Source organism: Magallana gigas, chromosome 3 (assembly GCF_963853765.1).
Source record: "Magallana gigas chromosome 3, xbMagGiga1.1, whole genome shotgun sequence".
Lineage (NCBI taxonomy): Eukaryota > Metazoa > Mollusca > Bivalvia > Ostreida > Ostreidae > Magallana > Magallana gigas.
In genome coordinates, this window is record NC_088855.1 from 44,345,154 (window position 1) to 44,369,858 (window position 24,705).

Consider the following 24,705-nt stretch of genomic DNA (forward strand, 5'->3'; position numbering starts at 1 on the left):
CCGGCCAGTCCATGACAAATAAACACGTATAGGAGAACGGCCAGCGAACTATCCAGGCGCTGCTACTGACCTGTTTGTCCTGCCTCTGTGGTTTGTGCATTTTTGATTCATGATTTTACTGAAATACATGAATGTATTGCTTTAAATTTGTTGTAAATTCGTTTCAAATACTATGCCTAAATTGTACTGATAAATACATATATATTGTAGGCAAGTGTAAAGACACATTTTAAGTTCTGAGGCAAAAGCGTGCAAAAATATATCGAACGTGGCACTTGTCTTTCATCAAACTCATGTAGATATTGGTGTTTTGGGTTAATAAATTTTTGATGTAAGCGCTTTGGACCAATACAACAAGATCAAAGAAGTATTGATGCAATGTGCTCTTAATCAGATATAATATAGCCTGTGAATGTTTAGAGTGCACAATGAATATTAAAAAGGCATACTATGCTTTTCACTCTTAAGAAGGCCAGGGAATTGTAATTTATGTAAAATATTATGATATTAGTTCAGTGCATTAATGGTTTTATGTAAGATCGTTATTTTCATCATTTGAAATAAAAGTAAGTCCAAACAAATTTTTTGTACCTTTTATAGCCTGAATTCAGCGTTGTTGCAACATAATTTCCCCCAAAAAATTCTCAACGACTCTCATTTACTCTATAATGACGGGAAAAATCAGTGTTATGTGACAGTAACATTTCAGTACTACAGCAGGACCTTAATGACCGCGCGCAAACAAAATCAATGTTCATCACATTTCGTGTTTTATAGACTGTTTTCATAAAAGTAGTTCTATTTTTGAAGGGTTGGAAACTACAGTAAGTTTTTAAAATTATATTTGAAAGTACATGTATATATTGAACGATGCATGCAAAATCCCAGTATACTTTCAACAACTGATTTATAAATCATAGATTTGTTGTACGTACGCGAATAGGCGATGGCATGAAAAGGATTGAGGGAACGTATATTTTTAGGTTCCGCTTCTGTTCACAAATTGAATAGGGGCGGATCTATTTAACGGCATGCATGAAATGTCATATAGCTATATGGCGTGGAAGGACTGCATCTCTTTACCTTAATATGGGCAAAGCACATTAATTTATCTTTTATTGTAGGTCATCTACAAACCATCAGCCATTAAAGATGGCACGGTCTCATACATGCTTTTAAGGAATAAAAAGAAACATTCCTGTCTTTCCTGTTCAGATGTAAGCATTTATTTATTTTGGATACCTTGTTTGTCAGTTCATAAGGTTACATTGAGACATTCGCATTGACATGCAAGATAAATATGTTGACATGCAAGATAAATGTGTCAATATGCAACATAACTACATGTATGTTGACATGCAAGAAAATTACAATCAAATTAGAATTATAAAAAAATCTTAAAAAACCGCGAATATCGCCTACATGTGACATCCTAGATGCTAGATGGTACTTATTTATGCTTATTTATGTTCACATGCTTTTTATTTATATCAACATGCAACTTAGTTATGTTGACACCCGAGATAAATATGTTGACATTCAACTTAGTCAGGTAAACAAGCGATAAAAATATGTTGACGTGCAAATTATAAGTTGCATGTTAACATTACTAAGTTGACATAGATATGTTGCATGTTACCGTAAATAAGTTGCATGTCAACATATTTATTTTGCATGTCAACATTATGGTGGCATATCTCTACCCATTGTGTGCAAGTTATTTTTCTATCAAATGTGTCGACATGCACTACAGATATGTTGACATGCAAGATAATTATGTCAACATGCAACAGAATTATGTTGACATGCAAGAAAATTGCAATCAGATAAGAATTATACAAAATCTCAAAAAATCTCAAATATCGCCCACCTGTGACCCAAGATGCTAGCTGGTACTCATTTATGTTGACATACAACTTATTCATGTTAACATGCAAGATAAATATGCTGATATGTACGGAAACGTATAACCGCCTTTTGATGTTGTGTTTAAGCTCTAAACGGCAAATTAAAATTAGTGTCATATTCCTATAAAATGTATATATTGTCAAAATTATGTCGTCTTGTACAAAGAAAAAACATACAAATCAAAATATTTTGGATGATTTAACCGCTCATTTCAAGCTTTGTTAACTTTGATTAAGTCAAAATATTATTTTATGTTATAATTTTGTCGCATTTATATAAATGCGTGGAAATTTTCTCGCTATCTTTTTATATTGAAAATTTATTATGTTGAAATTGTATAATTTTTGGAGCTTTCGCGTCCATGTTTTGATGACTTCTTGTCTGTTTACAAGGAATGTCAACTTAAGTATGTCGAATTAATGTCAATTATAAACACAATAATGCAAAGCAGTAAACGTAATAGCTCACTGCAAAGCTCTATCAGCGTGAGAAACAGGGGCGTGGCACATTCTTTAGTAATAAAAAAAAACAACAGCTTTAAAGTGTCAATAAACGAATGCAAAGATAAAACAAATATGATACAACAAAGATTTAAACAGGTTTTTTTAATTATTTCAGTAAATACTTTAATCAATACATGATTTTAGTGAAACTAAATTTGTAATACAAAATGGAGAAACTTTTTGTAGATTTTAATTAGGCTTCAAATAATTCATGTATAAATGTATACGTGAAGAGTTTTATATCTACCCAATTAATGATGATTCTACATAATTCGAAGTGCTTTTGAAAGATTAAATATAAAATTACTGAGAAAAATATGCATTTCCGAATGCTCTACATACTTCTTAAAGTTCAATTTAAAAGTAAAAAAAAAAGAAAGACTAAACCTTTAAGTTGGGAACCTTAATAGCTGAGATTATTTGATGGTAACGGAAAAAGGATATAACAAATCCCAAAGAATGCAGTTTGGTGAACTTATTTATGTCGACATGCAACTTATATATATCAACATGCTACTTACTTATGTTGACATGCAAGATGAATGTGTTGTCATGCAACTCAGTTATGTTAACATGCGAGATAAATGTGTTGCAATGCAACTTATAAGTTGTATGTCAATATAGCTAAGTTGCATGTTGACATAAATATGTTGCATGTCAACATATTTATCTTGCATGTTAACATAACTAAGTTGCATGTTGACATAAATAAGTTGCATGTTAACATAAATAAGTTGCATGTTGACATTAATAGGTAGCGTATCTAGCATATCTTCGATGCCACATGTTAGCGATATTTGAGATTTTTTATAACTCTTATTTGATTGCAGTTTTCTTGCATTTCAACATACTTATGTTGCATTTTGACATAACTATCTTGCATGTCAACAAATTGATCTGGCATGTCGACATAATTCATTAAAAATAACTTTCACACAAGGGGCAGAGATATGTCACCATACAACATAACTAAGTTGCATGCCGACAGAAATAAGTAACATGTGAACATAACTAAGTTGCATGTTGACATAAAAAAGTTGCATGTCAACATATTTATCTCGCATGTTAATATTTCGCTTGAAACCAGCGTCATTTCAACTTGTTTTGAAGCAAGAAATAGATAGTTACATTCTACTGAAAGTCCAAGGACTTGTTAAAACGGTTCTATTTATCTTGCATGTAGACATATTGATAGAAAAATAACTTGCAGACAAGGGACAGAGATATGCCACCATTAGGACCAGTTCTGGAGGTAAGCAAACAAATACATCCTAGATATCAAGAAGATTATTATGATTAGCAAGATTATGGGTTTAGCGGTCGGACGTACCTTTATTGTTCTAATATTTTTTTTGGTTTGCTATTCGTTGACATCCAACAAGCAAACTATGTGGACATATGAGGCTCTATCGATAATACAGTGAAAAATGTGAGTAGCTGCAGGTCTATAGCTCATGGTCTAAAAAAATCGGATTGACGACTTTGGTAAAAACTGTAAATCACAATGCAATCTTTTAGGAATGTATGTAAACCCGAATTTTCTCCCACATAGCTACAGATCTCCAGCTAAAATGAATGACGCTTATCATTTAATGCATTGTTACGAATTCCTAAGTCCATAATGCTGTGGCTCTTGGCTCTTGGGGTTTTATAAGACAACGTCCTACCTTTCCTGCTTACTCTCCCAAATTATGTCTCTTACGAATATTACGTCTTAATTTTTTTCCTCAAATCTGCCACCGTAATCACTCTTTACATGTAAATGTTTTTATCCATTCATCATTTAAACAATAAAATGCTTTCCTTTGTGATTCATGCAGGATATGAAGGTGGCGACATTACCAAAAACAAAAAACAAAAACAAAACTTTAATAGAGGGCGATATCATTTTTTCCTGCAATGATCGTTACCTTCATAACCCGCATGAATCATCAAAGAAAGCATTTCATAGTTTATATTTACATCTTTCTCTTAAAAAATTGATAAATTGATTGTAACAAGTAAGTAAAATTTACTAGATTACTGTTAAAGTACATCAGTACCTAAGCTAAAAGAAACAGCCAAATCGTGTCCTTTGGGAATTTGAGTCTGACATCATCATGATTATTGATTTTTTTTCCTAGGTCGCTGTAGGTTTCGACCAATCGAAGAAAGGGGCGTGTAAATTTCAGTCTTGTCAGTTTTCTGTCAGTTTCAGTCGCCGAAGGTTTCGACCAATCGATAAACGGGGCGTATAGATTGCTTCTATATAGCTATGAATTAATGATGAGTTTTCCTAAGAAATAGAGGGAATAATACTTGGTATATGTAAATATATAACTAATGATTATTAGGTAAATGGTATTTATTTTAATTGTGACAAACATTTATAACACCAGGTGCATGTGGTTAAGTGGTACATCGTACGCTTTTCAAAATGGCAATGAAGCAAACATTTACATTAGCAGGCTCATTATTTGAACAGAAAAGTAAGAAAGAAATACTGTTTATCCATGTTTTTTCGCGTGTCTCATTGCGAAAAAAGGTAACATATTGATCGCATCATTCATTTTTTGCAATTTAAAAAGTTTCTTGTAGCAAATGAAGCACAGGATATCATTTCTGCTTATTTGATATTATTGCGATGTGAGAGTGATCGCAAAAAAAGCGAAAATTATACCACTGCGAAAATTGCCGGATATACGGTATAGTGTCAGTATATGGGCTAATACGTACATACTCTGCCTTTGCATCATAAAGGCATTCAAATTTAAAAGGCTACCCATGTCCTTGATTGGTGTATGTTCTAGATATGGACATGTACTTTATGGCGCTCTCCCGGCAACAGAAAATTGAAGGTTGAGAAAATGGTAGGCGCTCTACATGATTTCTTACCTTTCCAGAAGCAAAAGACCGGCTCTTATTTTTTTATCTATCTATTCTTTTTAAAACTGATGACAGTATGGAATTTTAAACGCAAGACGATTTGCAAAATATGCACACTGAATTCCTGCATTTCTGCAGGCTAGAGTAAGAGAGGAAAATTTATGAAAAGACATTAACAAAACTTGATGGCCAGTCGTCCGTGCAGTAATGCATGACTGTGCATGTTATGAAAGGCGTTATGGAAATATATGAAGACTTACATTTAACAACATGTACAGGTAAAGTCATGTAATGCGATCTTAAGAGGGCATTATCTTATAATAGTGGTTAAATATATATTGCATTTTGTATAGACCTGTATATATTAATGGCAATCATTTTACTAGGGAGAGTTATCAATCTTTCTTTGCTTGTCTACATGCACATGGTGTATATCAATATATATAATAATTACACGTAAAGTATCCATGTGGTTATATGACCGTCAATTAACCTAGTTACGTGTATATGTATAAATCCTTAACAGGGTGCTTTGTGAAATGCCAGCAAGTCCATAACTAAATTAAATGAAATGAACAGGTAAACTGACAACATGCCACGTCCATCAACTCTCCCGTTCTATAAATGCTTACAGATTTGAGAGTTATCCCCCTTTAATTTCTGTACTCTCTCTCCTCTCAGTGATGACGTCTCCCAACAAAGCCCTGAATACATCTTCGTGGTGTTCCTCTTTTTTGCGCTGCTACAATAAATGGATGTTAGGATGAAATTTGAAAACTGAGAATACTCGCTTGTTTTCTTGTTGAATGATTTAAAAATGATTATTTCTTACATTATTCTTGTAACACATTATGCAACTTTAATGCATGGATAAGTTTATTTTTAAAATACATAGTAGATGTGTTACTTTGTTTTACCAAATAATATATTTATTAAGCTTTTCCTTGGTTATACATTTTTATGACAAAAACTCGATCTAAATGATCAGCAATATTGCTTAGAGTATCGATACATGAACGTTACCATACCGTGAGTTCCAATTCTTACGAGTATTTGCCTGTTAACACAGTGTTTATCTGGTTCCCTCACTCCTCATCACATCCTCCCAGTTACCTCACTTACTACTCGCACTTCCGAATTCTTACGAGGGCTTTTACTGTCAATGAATTCATTTTACGTGGTTGGAACATATCGGTGTAGTTCAAGTGCATCTTCGCACATGGACGCACTAGTTCAACAAGTGATTTCGGGTTTGGAATTCAATGATGTTTTTATTATTTAGGTAAGAAATGATTACACTTTTTGGTATTTTTTCCTTAATTCTGTTTCAATGAATCTTACATTTTTGTAATTCCTTGTAGACCTTCAAAATCATACCGCTGATTATTGAACAATTAATTTCTACTTTTTTTTTGAAAAAAAAAATCCGACATTTTTTATTAAATAATATAAAATATTTAATGTCCTGAAGTAAAAAAGTGATTAATTAATTCTGCAATTTATCTTTTTGATTAAACACTACAGTACCAGGCAATTGAGTAAGTTAATAGATTAAACACTATCGGATTGTGTAACTTTCTATGTCTTTTAGACAGAGTTGATGTAATAATGAAATGATCCTTGACCAACCTATATTTAGGTCTTTGGTATACATTTACCACTTCTACAGACGAATCAACAGGAAACTAATGCGAAGAGTACTTGAATCTAATCACCGTAATTCCAAGCAAATCACAGAAAGGCTGCTATTTTTGAACACTTTCAACTTTCTGAGAGACTGTCAGCTGATCCGCGAAAAATATCTGTGTCAACTGAAGAAATAGGTCACATAATAGTGTAATGATTTGATGCGGGTCTGTAGAGGACAGTAGCATTTTAATGGTACTACTACTATTGTTATTCTCCAGTTTGTCCTTGACATTCGAAGATCTGCGGATATTAACGGTATATCACATTGTCTACAGTTGTTTATGCTTCGTAATGTAGCATTCCGTACGATTCATAGGAAACGGAAGATGACAAATAACGAAAATAATTTCACGCTGCGTGTTTTATGTCCCTTCAAGAAATTTCCATTTTTAAAGTCTGGGTGTTACGACGAGTTTTGCAATAAAGACGAAATGTGACAAATGTATTCCCTTGTCATGGACACCTACTTATTAAATCAATATCTCATTTATATTTAGAATTAGGTCTTTGACTCCTTCGGAAAAAGTTTTTTAATTAAATTAGAACGAGATAGTTTGATCTACTGAATTTCTACACATTGTGGTACAAAGATTTAATTGCAATTCTTGGGGTGGGAGGGGGGGGGGTAAAAATATGCAATTCGAGTTTTGTCTATGTCAGTTGTCTAACCAGCAAGCTCCATGTGAAGTACTGTATCATAAGTCAAGGGGTATATAGAGGACCATCTGATTAAATAACTATCGCAAAAAAATGTTATTCTTCATATAAAATTGATAAGTGAAATGAGATTTTAGTCATCTCATTTCCTGATAAGTTGACCTTTTTCAAGACCTCGTCCGATGGGGTATTGACCACTTTAAAACACTCACTGGTGAAATAGCCACATTATTTCTAAACTTCGAATCCTTCTCAATTCGATATATCTTGGAGGCTCGTGATTATAACAGAATGCTTATTATCATTTCTGCGTTATATTTTATCATTTTTGTAAATATATGTTAGATGGTTAGGATTAAAGTGGGATAATCCTATTGATTTTATCTATATATTCTCTACATTTATCATCAAACGGTGTGTGAATAAAAGGGGCTATCAACGACAGACAATGAAAAAAATCAGTCTGTGAATTTCAGTAAATTAATCCTCTTAAAGGCTATCTTTATACTATTATATAGATAGTGTTTCTACCATTACACCTTATTACCTAAACAGAAAGAGAACACATTAAAGGCGCTAATGCATGTAAGGAAAACTTTATCGGTTTTTTTAAACGCGTGAAAACTGTAAAGATTACTACACGGCTGAGGATTTATTTGCTTAAATCTTTAAGATTCTGCATACTTGTGGGGTTTTTCCTAATAGTTGTAAGTTGAAAATAGATCGAGAATTTTGCGTCAACTTCGTAAAATGTAAGATGCATAAAATACGGAATAAATGAAAAACTCATTAACTGGTCTACACTAACAGCTGTGTATTAATTGCTTTTCTAGTAATATGGTGTTGAAACCTGAACATCAGCTACGGCTTATATCATATTTTCGACCATTGAAACCTTATTTTGCATAAAACACAACTAAATATATAGTGGAACTGTCATGGCTAGATACAAAATGTCAGTAAATTATTAAACGCAAATTTATCACTTTCGAACTTAAAAAAAAATGACAAATGACGGACATTAGGAATGTGGTATATGATTTACTTGCTCATTTTCAAAACTCTTTAGCTGTTTATCATTTAATACTAATTCACTTTTCGAAGTCGGTGACCTTTTTATGATATATTTTTAATTATATGATAAATACAAAATCTTAACATTTTTAGCGACTATAATGCTTTTATAAATTATGTTCTTAATGAACTCTCAAAGAGTTGCTGATGAACACTTCCATAATTAAAATAGAGTTAATCTTACACTTTTGAGAAGAATTTGCCTTGATAAAATGTACAGTGATGAATATGATGTATACAGTTCTATAATTTAAATAAAGGCAATTATATCTTTTTTATGATGAAATTTATTTTTCTCTCCAGCAATATGATGATATAACAGTTTAAGTTACCATACGGCCATTTACAGTTTATATATAAATGTATCCTTTTAATAAATTGATAGCTATATCATTTTTTTTCTCTTGGCAGGTCGTATTAATAATTAAATAGAGAGAAATATCCAGTGTAGAAGAAGGCGAATGTATGAAAAGTGAGAAAATTAACAATCGGATAAATTCTTAATTCGTTGTAATAAATCCTCTGTATTTTACGGGGCCATAACCTTCCAAAAATGCACCAACCAATGAAAACAGAGGACAAGAATTCCATTCATTTAAGCTACGATAACGCGGCATATAGTAATACCTGTACAGTTGATGCAAACACAGGTGACAGGGGGTATCGCTTACAAGAGAATGACACAACCTTTCAATGCAGTCGGGAATCCGTGACTCCAGCTGACCAAGATGACGTCAGCAATAACATTCATTTCAGTTTAGCTTCAAGTGATAATGAAACGCAAAATTCTGATTTGGGGATCTATCAGATAGAGAAAAATATTACATCAAGCGACGGACGCGCGGATGCTGACGACAATTCGCCCTCGAATGAAAAAGTGAAAAAGGGAAATTCTAAAATAATAACATTCATGTCGTACATTAAGGAGAAATTATTGTCCAGTAAAGCTAGCCCGAATGTGGACAACAAGGAGAAAGAGTTGGAGACGGATGACGTGGGGAGGGAGACTTGGGGTAAGAAGATAGACTTCCTGCTGTCCGTGATAGGGTTCGCCGTGGACCTCGGGAATGTCTGGAGATTCCCCTATATCTGCTACAATAACGGCGGGGGTACGTATATCTAGAACCAGGTGTGAAATGGTTCGTTTAATAGGTTTTTTGAAATGAAATATCTATCGCTTGCGCTTGATTTATGCGGTATTTTGATGTCTATCGTATGAAGAGAGAGAACTTGGTATCGGGCGCTTTGCAATGCGCACAGCAGTATCCATCTTGGGTTTAATCAGCAATCAACGAAAGCGTTTACTCAAAAGCATATTCAATTTTTGTTTAAAAAAGTTTTATTAAATATCTCAAAAGCGCCATGATAAGAATTTTAATGTGTATGTCTCGCTTGCCTTAAATATGTATATTTATATTTAAACTGTGTTGTGGAATAGAGCCAAACTTGTTGACGTCCAAAGCTAGATATACTTTGTACATGAATTTTACTTACACAAAACCTTTAGAGGATTACTACATTCATTACGCAGGCCAGCTATTGATTTGAGCTTTAAAGATGTGATGAAATGAAGTAGCCTAATGGACCTCTTCTCTATTTTTTTTATTATGTTAAGTACTTCTTAACACACTTGTTATAAAAATATACAATCTTCGAATGATTTTTGACCACATATACAAACGCCACCCGATGCAAGTCTATGGGATTAAACCCGAGTGACGTCAAAGTTTCGAAAGAGAGAAGAAAAAGCATTGTTAATTATTAATATGGGAACCTCTTTAATGCAGAACACCATTGTAATCCCCTTGTTATCAAACGAACAAATTTGCAATACCAAAAACAATTGCATGTAGATATTTACTTTGCAATCAAATATATCTGAATAGGCATTTTCTTTGGCTCAATTTATGAGATATTCAAAAACTATTCATTCGGTTGCACTCTACATTGATCATTGCTGATTTTATAAGTCTCAGCTATTTTATGCGTATGAAACATCCTCCACCAATGAAACTATTTTTTCGATGTTTTCCTTTGGTCCCTGCTTTACACCTACCCACTGGCTACGGTTTGGTTGTCACCTACTGCACTAACTCTTTAACCAGTTATTTACTCTCGTTTGTTTTTGTTTTGGTTGTATTTGGGTCAAGGAACTTGCCCCTTTTGATTGACTATGATTTTCAAATAATGCAGATCATATCTTTAAGAGACGTAGTCTTCAACACGTTTAAGTAATGCATGAAAAATATTTCTGAACATAAATGTTTACAAATAAACAATATTCCAATTTCATAAGCCCTACTGAGCATGATATTTAACAATTCCATTGCTGACTAACTCGTTTTTTAAATGAAAGTTGCTTTTAACTGTAAAAATATTTAGATTTGACTTTTCAGTATTTTAAAGAAATAGGCCGACACATATAAATTTAATCAAACATTTTCATGAATTGTTTAATAATAGAAACAAAAAAAAATAATTGTGTGGGGGTGTGTGTATTTCTCTTTTTCTCAATTTCTCTACTCTCCCTCTCTCCGTGCATAAAAGACGTCTATCATCTTAGTTAAGCTCGGAGAAAACAGTGATTTTTGCATCACGAGTCATGAGTGACAATCGTACCTCGCTCTAGCAAGGTCGCTAAGAGCACTTTTATGCAGTTTATAATTAATCATTTTCTTCATCAGACGAGTCTAGCACAAATTGTTCTATCTAACACTAACATTTATTTTATAAGCGACGGACGATCTCACAAAAAACGGTGACCTTTTTTTCTTTTTGCTAGACTTGAGGTAGGAACCTGTTGCTGGCAAAAAGCGATTTCCTTTCTTGTTAAATAATAATTTTGCTGTGAAATAAATTGGAATTTGGTAGTTCAAAAACTTACGATAGACATTTCCACATTTTGAGCTATGATTTTAGAAGAGATGATATCTTTGATTTTAAAAAAGATGTGATTCAAATGTAATAAACTTTGACAAGTTCTTCCTGAAAAAATAAATTTGACTTCCATGAACGATATGTTAAATAAGTGAAATGTATGTAAATTGAAGATTTGATAAGAACAAAAATTGGCTTATAAGAAATTCATCAATTGAATGGCAAGAATTTGCAAGCATGCACTAAAAATATTTAGTCATTCTTGGCTATGAAAGAGATTATTCATATTCTGCGACTGATTCTTTATTAAAATGGCTAGAAATTCTTCATCAAATACACGTTCTTCCTTCAATGCAATAACTGTTTTCGCGGCTGGAATGAGTGACGTGTAATCTGACCCCCTGTTAACCCTAGTCCTAGGAGTTCCAATACGAAGCATCCCAAACTGACATCTTTGGGAGTGATATGGGCTCAGCATTCCTGATGCTTCCCACAAGAAGTATTATTCTTAATACAAATGTACCATTAATTTTGATTAGTTTCTCGGTTTCCTCATCCAAACTTTGATGTCCATATCTAATTTTAGAAACTGTAAAGGACCAAAATTCACAAGATATGTGAGAACTAGTTATGCCGAAATTAAAAATATTGTGTTGGGTAACAAGTTGATTTTATCCCTCGACACTGTCATACCAATCTTAAATAACATCATATGAATTTTGTATTACACATTGTATCACTTGCACTTTTTGTGCAGATTATTTTCGGATTGTGCACTATCAGCCGTCTGCTTGCACTGTTTCGCTCTTCGAGTTGAGTGCTTACGCGTTCATACTTTTAAAATAATGAAAGACTCTTTGATCACCATATGAAAGCACTAACAATTTTCACTTATTTCATATGGCCCCCAGTTTTCTTAGTAAAATATGTTTATTTATAATCAATGGAAATTTTACAAGCAACCATAACATTTGTTGTTAGTTTATGCTATAATTACAATATCTATTTGTATCAGTGCTAGACGTCTAAAAATATGGTTCTTAGTTGTTGGTTTTTTTTGGGGGGGGTAGGGGTAGGGAGGCGACTCTAACGCAGAACGCTTGATTTTTTTTTATTCCTCAGCATCGGTAACGCAAGAGTATTACGTCTGCAGTGCTTTCCCTTGGTTGTGATCGAAGTATGTGTACTGTAAATTGAGAGTTTTACTTTCCTTGGTCAATCACCAATCATCTGCTTTAAATGAAGTGAAATTTGGACTCCATTTGCATTTGTCAAAAAATGATTTTTAACGTCTGTAATATAAATAAGAAATGATAATTTTTTTCAACACAATTCAGATTTCGTAACTAATATCCATATAAACGTTAGCAAACTTTTGGTATCTGGATATAGTTTCACTACAAACTGCGCAGATCATTTTTGTCGTAGTTAAAACTGCTAAAATACCGTACTGTCAATCACTGACAATCTTTTAAACCAAGAGTTTAAATACAACATGATATAGTGCTGTATAAGAATTATTTCATAATTGATTAAAGCAAACAGCAAAACGGCATCACAAAAACATTACGCTGAAATATGTAACGAATATAATCTCTTTGCTGGATGTAATTCACTTAATTCCTGTTATTCGAATTAAAAGGGAAAACTCTACAATAAGGGATTCAAAAAGCCATAACGCCCACTCTAAGCTAACACGTTTATGAAATACATGTCTTATGGTTATTACAGATAGAGATCTCGGCATGCTAGACAATTCACTTTTAGCTCTTGATACAAACCATTTAGTTTTCCATCTTAAGTAACCACTGCTATCTTTAATCAAATTGGATAAATGGAATAAATAATACGTATCGAAAAGACGATCAAATTTAATGCTTACAGAACAGCAAGACAGAAAGATTTCAGGATTTATAAACGAGATATGGTTTTAATTTACTTGTATGAAATCTTAATCTACAATGAAATCGATTTTTCCATGGGAGTTTTGCCTGAGTTCGATGTTTATTAATGCAAGACATTATACGTTTCTGATACTTAATGTTTAATATGGAGATTGGGAACCGCAATAGTATTCCAGTGGCAGTGTTAACATGCGGCACTTGCACAACAGAAATGCTCTCGAGTGAATTTTTTTAAAATCAAACTGATAAAAATATTTATACGAGAATAATGGTCCATATTTCAGTTTAATTATACACATTTATATAAGGAATATACGAAGAAAACAGGTTATTCGGACATTATTTTTTCTTTCTAAATTCACAAATGTACAATCAATTCCCCCACCTCCCCGATTGTCGTATGGTATTTTTAAATCAAAGTTTTGGTTTGGGTATTGTTGGAATTTGGATGGAGGATTGAGTTCCTGGAATAAATTCCCGGATTTGCGCCTGCATCATACTTAACGAATAGTTTTCGACAATCTATTTGTTCCGTGCAAACAATCAGTCAATCGTGTGATTGGATTATTTAACATAAATTAGAATTAATACTTTACAGAGTCAAAGAATAACCAGATATAGTGTGTCCCGTTTAAAAGACTTTAAAAGACTATCCAACTGCCTATTCACGTGAACATTGAAACGTGTTTCGGATAAAGTAATTTACATGATTATTTTACTTAGAAGATCTTATTGCAATATGGTTATAGGATTTTTATTATAATTATTATTTTTCATTTCAACAATATCTTTTTCCACTTTGGTGCACTGCAGAACAGACGGACTGTCGTAAAACACTTTATGATTTATTGACACGTAAAAATGACAATAATGTATTTTTAAAACCACTCACTAGGATAAAAATATATAACCGATTCGCCTTCTTTTTTGAACAATTCTTTTCTGATGTGGTGTTTCTTTGCTAATCTTAAGAATAAAATGAACGCCTTACTTTTAGATAGCTGAAATTCGCTAAGCTACAGTTGACCTGCCTTTGACCTATGACGTAGGATTCTGGCATATATTTCATTTTTCTCGTTAGAACCACCGTTGTCTTCGCAGTGACGTATGTTTCTCCTCCAAGATGAAACGAACAACAAGACAAATTCTCTAAACTGCCACTCACCTGCCCGCGCGCCGGATCTAGCTGATATCTTTTCCATGTGTGCATATGGTGTTTTTGCAAAGAATCCCCCATTCTTTGACACCGCATCCTGCTACGACCAATCAATTTGTCATAAAAAAAACAAAAAGATTTTCCAAGATCGAATGATTGAGCATTCTAATCTATGACGCTTTTATCGGTTGTTAAACCGATTGTCTTTGGGTTTTTATTACAATGGAATTTTAACAACGTTAGATTTCCAATGTTATTGCTGAAACAGACATAAAAGTTAGGCTTCTTTTTCAAATTTGTCGTCATCTTTGAAATATATAGGGTAACATTTGTATTCTGGCATGTACAGAATTCCGTTATCCTTGATCTTTTCAGGACCCGATAGTTAATAGATATTCTCCCATCCTTGTTTTTATCAGAAATCCCCCCAAATTATTATCATAAAGAGAAATGTTCATGTGATCTGTTTTTTGTATACGTTAACCTGATTTCCCAGTTTCTTATCTGTTATGCAAGTCTTAAGTGGGTCAACATGAAAGTAAACATACTTAAAATATTCATAGTTCTGAAACCCAGTTCAAAATTAGTCTCTTTTTATTCAATTATTTAAATCCTCTTAATGATTTACAATATACAAGGAATAATAAATCTAACTATATCAACATGATATTACTGAACTATTTCAGTGTCTTCTTTTCATACTGTTGGATATATTGTATATTGATGTTATGAAAATAATAAATTGAAACGAAAAAATAAAATATGAGTTTTTTATGTAAATTTCTCTCTTCCATTATTTCTCTACATCCCTGGCTCCTGCAATTAAATAAAAGTATTTTAGAATGGTTGTCAAAAAATATACATAAAATTGAAAGCTGAACACATACAATGAAGATTACACAATGCATTGGTACATATTGGAAAAACTGAATAAATGTATAATTTTATACATAAATTATATTTCAGGGGCATTCCTGGTGCCATATCTGTTGATGTTAATTTTCTTGGGACTGCCTTTATTCTATATGGAGTTAGCTTTAGGACAGTATCAAAAATGTGGTGCTATCAGCGTTTGGAACAGAATTTGTCCAGTTTTCTCGGGTAAGATTTCCTCACATTATTTATTATTAAATGCATATTTATTTAATAGTTTTTCGTCCCGAGGGATACAACACAAGTAACTGGATTGGAATGAATTGCTGTTCTTTTATCAGTTTTTATTGTGCTATTTCATCAACAGCATGCACTCTGAAAAAAGTTATCAAATGATGTTTTCAATGACTAGTATTCATTGATGATAGTTTGTGAATGTCTAAAACTAGACTGTGTTTTACAATGAATCAGAAGTTGTTATGACCAAAAACAAATGAACATCGGATAAGACAGATGTGCTTTGGGCGAGCTTTTTCCATTCAAATTAATGTATCAACTATTTTACACAAAATCAGATGGATATTATATGTATTCAGAGTAAGGAGTCTAGTTAAATCAAAGTACTGAAGAACTACGGGAGTTGATTTTGTCGATGTTTGTTTATTTAAAAAATCAATGATATGTTATTTTGCATGACAAGTTCGTGTAGTTTCTAATTTGAATTACGCACATTTTTATAATATGAATTTTTAGACTTTTTCGACAAGAATGTCGAGAAACCCCCATATGAATCATGTTAAATAATATTTAAAGATAATATTAATTCAATCAAACTAAGTATCAGTGATAGAAATATTTCTCGAAAATTGTATGGATCCAAGCAATATTGAACTCTAGTCTCGTACAACCAAACGCTCGGCTGACACCGTAAATCTCCGACAAGGATTTACGGAGACAGCCGAGCGTCGAGTTGAACGAGACTATATTGAACTCTGGCGTAGGAATACATACGACTACAAAAAATATTTAAATTGTTCGTACCATTTAAAATCTGACTATTTTGAAGGTATTTACATGTATAAATATGTTTCCTTGAAAAAAAAAACAATACTTTAGCATATATTACATCGAATTTATCAATTATTTTCAAGAACTAAATCTTGTCAGCGGTGATGATTTGTGCTGAGGTCCAAACACTGTTCCACTTTCGGTTGAGTAACTGCATAGGAGAGTTGATTAAAATCAACTCCCAAAAATTACTGCTTCTCCTCTCAACATTAGCATTTTAAAACTGACAAATACAAATGACATTGACAACTTATTCTCTCGACTGCAGTTATAGTGTTAAGAAACTATTAACAAACAGAACTGAAAACAATAATTAAATAATTTATGTAATCAGATATGCAGGTTAGTCTTAAATAATATTAATTACAAGAAATAAAAATTGCATTATGAACATAACATATTTATAATAAGCTTGTAGTTGATTGGTTTGAAAATCATAATTGATTTGAATGCAGTTTAAATTCATCCCTGGAATACACGTTTTTTCTAAAAGTGTAGAGTTTAAGAATCAGGACACTTCCCCTTGGGCCCTGTCACTCTCACCTGTTTTATGGTTGATCCCACCCACCCACGCATACATCTGTACCCTTTCGCGTCGGACAAGTTACTGCATTTCTACAGACGGCTAAACAGAGATATGAGATTCGATGCTGATATCAGTACTAGTATTTACATACCTAGTGATGTGAACAGTTTGTGGTCATTTCTGAATCATTTGTCGTCATTGCTTTGTGATGGATCCCTCGAAGGTTCAAATGTAATCAATACAGATTTAAGATATTTGTCTATCTATCCAAACTGCTCAATGGAAATGATACATGTATTCAGCAAGTATTAATTACATGACATGTTTCTTAAAAATCAAGTGAAATTAAAGAAACCTGTGTGAACAAGAAAGCATATAGTCTTACAAATATTAATTGTTAAATGTTACAAGAGTTAGTTTTAATTTCCTCCATCTTTACTAGTATTTTAGCTGATAAGGACAGCTCCAGTAGAAAAAACATAAGAAACAAACGCGAAATAATGAAAGGAAATTGATTAGACATGATTTACAAAGAGTCTTAAAGGTCCTTGAATTTCACTTTGATGCTTTAAAGTCTTTGAAAACAATACAGACTACTTGTCTTGGCAAAGTACTAAGTCTTGAATTTCATTTTTTCCCCTCCTCCAATACAGAAATTAAAACTTGAAACCACTAGTCGTAAGAATGAATTTTACTTCAAATAAATATTGTAATATTGTTGACCTGGATGCCTTCAGTGTGTATTTCATGAAACAAGTTTTGATGATAGTTATGGAAAATCAGTAAAAAGATCTCTAAAAGTCTGAAAAGTCTGAAGTAGACCCATGTTTTGCTTAAAATCGTTTACCATGCTCACGTACATGTTTTTTGGATTACATAGGTGAAATCAAATCGACAAATGAAAGAAAAGAGATTTTTTTTACTTTGTCTGTAATATAAGTAATGTCTATCAGCACTGCAACAAAGAATTAAAATGAGTTTTTTCCCTGCTATTCATCCTAGAGATGATAAAAAAGACCCGTGAAGGGTTGAGGATATTGTCAAACGCAATGCCACTATCGCCGGAGATTAAATGCCCTGCATTTTGACACGAGAACATTTGTGCTGCAACGTTCTCAGTTTCAAATTAAGTGTCTCTGGAATTTTTAAGGAAGAATAAAACCTTGGAAACTGCCGGAGATGATGTTTTTACGATGTAAAAGTGCATTATTGTTTGGAAAATGATACCTTAATTTGGTGTCCTTCAAAATGTTGTTTGATATAATACGTCTAAACTTAAATGACTTGGCAGTGTCCTCAGGTCTGTTTCTTCATTTGAAACCATCACCACCGTCACGCGGTTGTCCACGTATTTGCGAACATAGAATAAATGTATCTCTTAACTATATTGAAATTGCTAAACGGCATACATGTACATGTACGTGTTGTAAACATAAAACGTACATTTAATTCAACCATAAACATGATAAATGTAAGATGAACTGAAAGTAAATGCATGTACTGCAGATCGTGGGTGCTAAACAATTAAGCCAATATAATATCACAAGTATATGATTCAGGTCGAGCACTTTCTTGGTAATTCAAACGTGTCCATGATTGTTTAATATAGCAAGGCAATATCAATTTTCTGATATTCATCAATCTGCCATTGTCCGACAGTCGTGAGATCAATATAGCAACTAGGATGTGGGAGATTGATGGAGATGGCGAATATAACGTATTCAAACTCCTAAAACATCGTTAAAAATGGTTAGGACATAAAAGTGTGCAGATCCAGTTCTGGGCTGCGTTTTACAAAAGAACTTACGACTTAAGACAAAATTAATGAATGCTAATCAATCTCCAAATAATCAATGATTTATTCTTATGGCTGGAAAATATACTTATGGGTAATGAACTATTTGTAAACAAATGGTTTAATGTAAATTTTGTTCTTTATAGATCATTTTATGAGACTGTAAATATTTACGACTTTGTCGTAAGTGCTTTTGTAAAATACAGCACATACTATGTATGTAGCATGCTTACGATCAGAGAGTCTGAATAGATTTGCAAAATGAATTGCGTTTCACAAAGAAAAATGAAACAAGCAACTGTTCAGAATCTAGTGTCTTGTCAGAATGATATAGGTAGAAAGATAAACTAACTTAAACCATGAACAATATGCCCAGGTTAGTTTTAATCTACATGTATATCCTTTCACGGTGATGAAGCTCTCAATACTGCGATAGCCATAATCTGCAGATAAAAATGAACATACATGTACATGTATCTAGATTAAATCACCATGAAAAAATCAACATGACTGCCTTTCTTTTTCTTCGCACAAAATGTTTATGTTTACCTTGAATAATAGGTGTGATATTTTGTTTTGTTTTATCAGGTGTGGGGTACGGTATCTGCCTGGTGTCTACGTTAGTGGGGATGTACTACAACACAATTATTGCGTGGGGCGTCTTCTACATGTTTGCTTCCTTCCGGTCCGAGGTACCCTGGGCAGGATGCAATAACTCGTGGAATACAGAGAATTGTATGTCGCTGTCAACAAACTTTAACAAAAGCCTGATCACCAATTTCACACTGACAGCATCGGATGAATATTATACGTGAGTCCTCCACGCCAATTATTTCTTAAGGAAAGGTGTTCAAATATGCAAATTATTTTGAAATATTTTCTTCATGTTACTGCATTTCTAAAAGTTAGCAAATTGATTTTAAAAATGTGTCATGCTAGCTTTTTATTTGATGATGACTTTAACGTTGAGATTTCAATGAAAAAGAGAGTTTATCATCTTCATAATGAATTATAATCATCGGTTTAAAGCTGTGCAATCTTTATCATTTTAAAAAATATAATCTGATTAAGATACAAATCGTAAAACGTTTTACCAGTTTGAACTTATGACTTACAGATCGAAAGCTTATGCTTTAACATAGTATGCAACGTACTTTAATAAATAAAAGAAATTACTTTGCTGCTTTTTAAACTCTGATCCACCAGTACACCGCCCCTTACAATTTGTCGTTTCTAGGAATGAGGTACTGGGGGTACAGGGACACAATGGGATAGAAGACATTGGGGCCCCGCGGTGGCAACTCGTTCTGTCTTTGGCTGCTGTGTTTTTCATAGTTTACTTCAGCATATGGAAGGGAATTAAGTCATCGGGAAAGGTAAGGTTCTTCATCCAATGCCTCACATTAGGAGGTTCATATTTTGTTTGTTTTTTAGTTTGGTTAGTTGGTTTTGTTTCGATGAGTTACTATTTCGAGTTGGAGTTACGGGTTATGTTAGCCTTATTGGGTTGTGAAAAATTCATTTTCAAATGATAATAAAATTTAAAAACTTAAATATCCCAAAAAAACTTGTTTACATTTGCATAAATTCTGAATTAACGGGCTAAAGTGGTCGTACCCCATTTGATGGTTTCTGTATTGTATCACTAGGCAGTGTGGATCACGGCCACTGTACCGTATGTGGTACTGATAATTTTACTGATCCGTGGTTGTACCCTACCTGGATCAGTGGAGGGCATCAAATACTACATCACACCTGTCTGGGGGAAACTGCTGGATGAACAGGTGTGCGATTGCCTCTCTCTCTTCTTCCTTCTTCTCTCTCTTTCTCTCTATTCTTGCAGATATTTTACGCTGAGATTTTTTTTAATTTTAGTAATATATGATGTTCTAATCTTTCTTACATTGTTACTGCAATGTTTAATAAACACTGAAAAGTCATGTTGTACAAAGCTTGTTAATTATGAACTTCCAACACTCATTGTTTTATGTTCGAACATCTTTCATTCTTTATCTATAATATTTTCAGGTTTGGATTGATGCTGCCTCGCAAATTTTTTTCTCATTAGGGCCGGGCTTTGGCACCCTCCTAGCACTGGCCAGCTACAACAACTTTCACAACAACTGTTATTTGTAAGCAGCAAACTTCATAAACTCTTTCACAAAAAATATTTAAAACAGCTGATTTATAAATTCCAGACTGACTCTAATGATGGGTTTGGAACTAATACTCTTTTTATAAGTATTTTGACGCATTGTGAAGAATAGAAAGATCGTGTAATTTGTTTGATGTGCATTGTCCTTTTTTAGTGACGCCATTACTGTGAGTATCATTAACTGTATGACGAGTTTCTTGGCTGGCTTCGTGGTCTTTGCCGTTCTGGGTTATATGGCTCAAGCTCAAGGAGTATCCATAGAAAATCTACCTACCAATGGTAAAATGATTTGTTGTATGATCCACTAATTTAAAATGAAATATAAACTAGACAAAATCTGTTTGTATTGAAACTCATTGGCAAGCTGCGTGGAAGCGACTAACTAACTACTAGTACAAAAATGTACCTATCTGTTTTGTACGCTGTTTGGTAGACTATTGTAAACACCGTAGCTATTGTGCTTAGTGTTTTGTTTTCTATTTTTAGGACCTGGGCTTGTTTTTGTGGTTTACCCAGAAGTCATAGCTACACTAGATGGCTCTGTTTTCTGGTCCATCATCTTTTTCCTTATGCTGATCACACTGGGTTTAGATAGCACTGTAAGTTTTAAGTTTCAATCGCCCTTTTTGATTAGTCATTGGAACATTTATTTGGGGCTGTCTTTCTTTTGGACAAAGTATAATACAAATTTTAAAAGAGAGTGCTAGTAATGCAATTTTTATGGAAAAATTAAACTGTTCAACTTTTAGTTTGGTGGTTTGGAGGCTGTTATAACGGCGATTTGTGACGAGTACCCCTTGATGAAGCGAAACCGGGAACTCTTCGTGCTTGGTTTGGTTATTGTCTGCTTTCTGGGAGGACTTCCAACTGTTACAAATGTACGCTATTATTAAACCTTTGAATTTGTTTTAGCATTGTAAAATCCAGATGAACGTTATTTAGATTAAAGAATTTAAGGTGGAATTAAAAATAAGTTTTACTTTGGTCCGGTTCAACACTTTTGAAGTGTATACGTCTTAACTACTTAACCTTTGACCTTTGTTAGGGTGGGCAGTACGTCATCAACTTACTGGACAATCATGCCGCTCCGATTTCTCTGCTCTTTATCTGCTTCATTGAGGCTATTGCCGTCAACTGGTTCTATGGTATGTCGCAAATAGAGAATTACTGAAGTACTTTAGGTTGGGTTTGCAAAAGAATAAAAACACATAATTCGATCAAAGTATTAATGACATAACTCTTTGTTTGCAATTTATTAACCAGGTTGCCAGAAATTTTCGAATGATATTGAAAGTATGCTTGGCCATCAACCAGGGATTTTCTGGAAGATTTGCTGGGTTGGGATATGTCCAATCTGTCTCTTGGTATTGCTTTTATTGAAGCTTTAAAATTCAAAATGTATTAACATTATATATATATATATATATATATATATATATATATTGTTTTTTGAAAAGGAAAGTAAATCCTCAAATATTTATTATTGCCCATGTATTACTCAATTTATTGTAATATTATTTACGTTGCCATGTTGCTTACAGATTTTGTTTGTGTTATCGTGTTGGAAGTATGAGGGGCTAGATCTGATGGGTTATGTCTACCCCCCGTGGGCCGTGGCCGTGGGTTGGTGCATCACCGCGTCCTCTATCCTCTGTATCCCTGTCTATGGTGTCTATAGATTTATCATCACTCCCGGTACCTTGAAACAGGTAAATGTAGTGGGAAAATGAAACAAATCGACAGTTTGCATATTTTGTATATAATATATAGATGTAAAATTTATATAAAAATAGTTAAATTAATGTTTTATATACGGTAGAAAAAGAGGGGAAAATGTTTTGTTGTTTGTATATCTTCTTAATTAAGATAATGATGAGAAATCAGAATTGTTTAGTTTTTCATCTGTATATTTTCTGTTTTCTAGAAAGTCCTACGGCTGATTCGACCCTCGGTGGTTTCGGATCATTTGGTGCTCAATGGAGGCTCATATAACAAAGACTCGTATTCAATTTCTATGAATCAAACGAACCTATCTAACTCAATCACCATGGAGAGTGCTATTTCTCTGAAAATGAATGGAGATAGTCACAATGTGTGATTGTTGTATATAGGGCCCCAGAAGACATTGTATTGTATGATACAAATGTATATCATTTATATATAGTGTACAATACATGTATGTTTTATATATATCATGCAGTAGCCATGTTTTAAAATCAGCAAATATAAGTATCAATTACGTTGATGTCGGTTATATATGAGTACAACTGTTAAACTCTTTACAACTACCATCCTTTTTATGCTGGATTAAAATGTAATAAGAATTGTCTGTGGTTGCATAAGTACGCCCGTACATTGTATTTTTCTGGTTCAACAAAACACATGCATATTTGATTATTAATGCTATAATACGTTTACATGTTCATGTATATTTAAATTGAAGCAAGCATTTGTCTTTTATTCTCTCATCAGAGAACATCGTTGTCTCGTTGTAATTTTGTAGCTATATGTATGCCGTTTTTATAGCTTAAATTAAGAGTCCCGATCGTTCGACGAAATTGTTAGACTTGATACGTCTACGCATTGTAAATACACATCCGGTGAGACCTGATATAATTACCTCATTAGGAAACCTTGGTTTCTTTTGCCATGATTTCTTTTGTATTACGTCATTAATCATTCATACAAAATCTGTTTTTACATATTATATATATAGTTTTCAGAAACATTATGTTGATTGCGGTCATTTTATAGCTATATTATTTTATAAATGTAGCTATTTTATTATTGCTTTACGTATTAATTTTTATGTTATATAAAATCATAAGAATTAGATTAAAGTCCTTTATACTTATTTGATACCACATGACAGATACTATAAATGATGAATTTCTTTGTACTTGAAATATAATATTTTTGGTTCATTTTTTGTTCTGAATTCAAACGCTTTTGAAGTACATTAACTGATATTGTCAATTTCAACAGACAATTTCCAGTGAATTTCTACTCAAACGTATTGCCATTTTATTAATTCTTTATTTCGGCTGTATAAATGACAAATCACTAATCTAAATTGACTTTTGGGACCAATTCTTATTACACGACCAAAAAATAATGTTCTTTTCGTTTATGAATATGGTGTTCAAATACATCTGTTTTTGCTATTTCTTTCTCATGGTGCTTAATCATAAATACTTATTTACTTGTATATATGTTATCGTTTGTCAAGAACTTACTATTACGGAATATATCATTTTTATATATCGACAAATCGGGTATAAATGTGTGCATCTAAATGTTGAATTAAATCAAGGTTAGTTTTTCAGAATCAAGTGTTTTTGTCTTATTTCAACTATACCCTCTTTACCCTCTTAATTAAAATACAATTTCTGATGTACGTATTATTGAAAAGTCGCCATGCTACTTATTGTTTCAACAACTTTACACCTAAATATTAAAAAAAAAAAAAAAAAAAATAAGGTTCATTTTTGCTCAAGTATTCACGTAATGGCAAGGATATTTAATTGATTTAATTTCAAAGCTCAAGTACAAATTTAGTCCATTAATCTAGCAGTCTAGCTGTTCCATCATCTCAGCTTACAGTAAATAACACTAGTAAATATGGATGTCTGTTTTTAAAAATATATTTAAGCTT

General features: G+C 32.9%; 1 protein-coding gene across 4 annotated transcripts; it reads left to right on the forward strand.

Annotated features, from left to right (window-relative positions):
• Positions 1-24,378, forward strand: LOC105340406 (sodium-dependent serotonin transporter). 4 transcript variants are annotated; one of them, XM_034443046.2, is made up of 14 exons: positions 1-90; positions 9,108-9,805; positions 15,600-15,734; positions 19,484-19,706; positions 20,133-20,271; positions 20,545-20,679; positions 20,924-21,027; positions 21,205-21,329; positions 21,537-21,649; positions 21,800-21,928; positions 22,096-22,195; positions 22,314-22,414; positions 22,592-22,759; positions 22,975-24,378. In XM_034443046.2, exons 2-14 carry the CDS (start codon positions 9,250-9,252, stop codon positions 23,146-23,148), a joined length of 2,202 nt encoding a protein of 733 aa, XP_034298937.2. In that variant the 5' UTR covers positions 1-90; positions 9,108-9,249; the 3' UTR covers positions 23,149-24,378. The 4 variants fall into 4 exon arrangements, with proteins under 4 accessions (XP_034298937.2, XP_065936023.1, XP_034298933.2 ...); XM_066079951.1 differs by lacking the exon at positions 1-90 and adding an exon at positions 1,125-1,217; XM_034443042.2 differs by lacking the exon at positions 1-90 and adding an exon at positions 5,424-5,554.
• Positions 24,379-24,705: the final 327 nt, after the last annotated feature.

What these genes read in the sequence shown, in the direction of transcription:
- LOC105340406 (XM_034443046.2), top strand. Translation starts at nt 9,250, where the DNA reads ATGCACCAACCAATGAAAACAGAGGACAAGAATTCCATTCATTTAAGC. An exon ending in GCATCGGATGAATATTATAC is followed by an intron (nt 19,707 to 20,132) that starts GTGAGTCCTCCA and finishes TGTCGTTTCTAG; the next exon opens with GAATGAGGTACTGGGGGTAC. An exon ending in GGAAACTGCTGGATGAACAG is followed by an intron (nt 20,680 to 20,923) that starts GTGTGCGATTGC and finishes TAATATTTTCAG; the next exon opens with GTTTGGATTGATGCTGCCTC.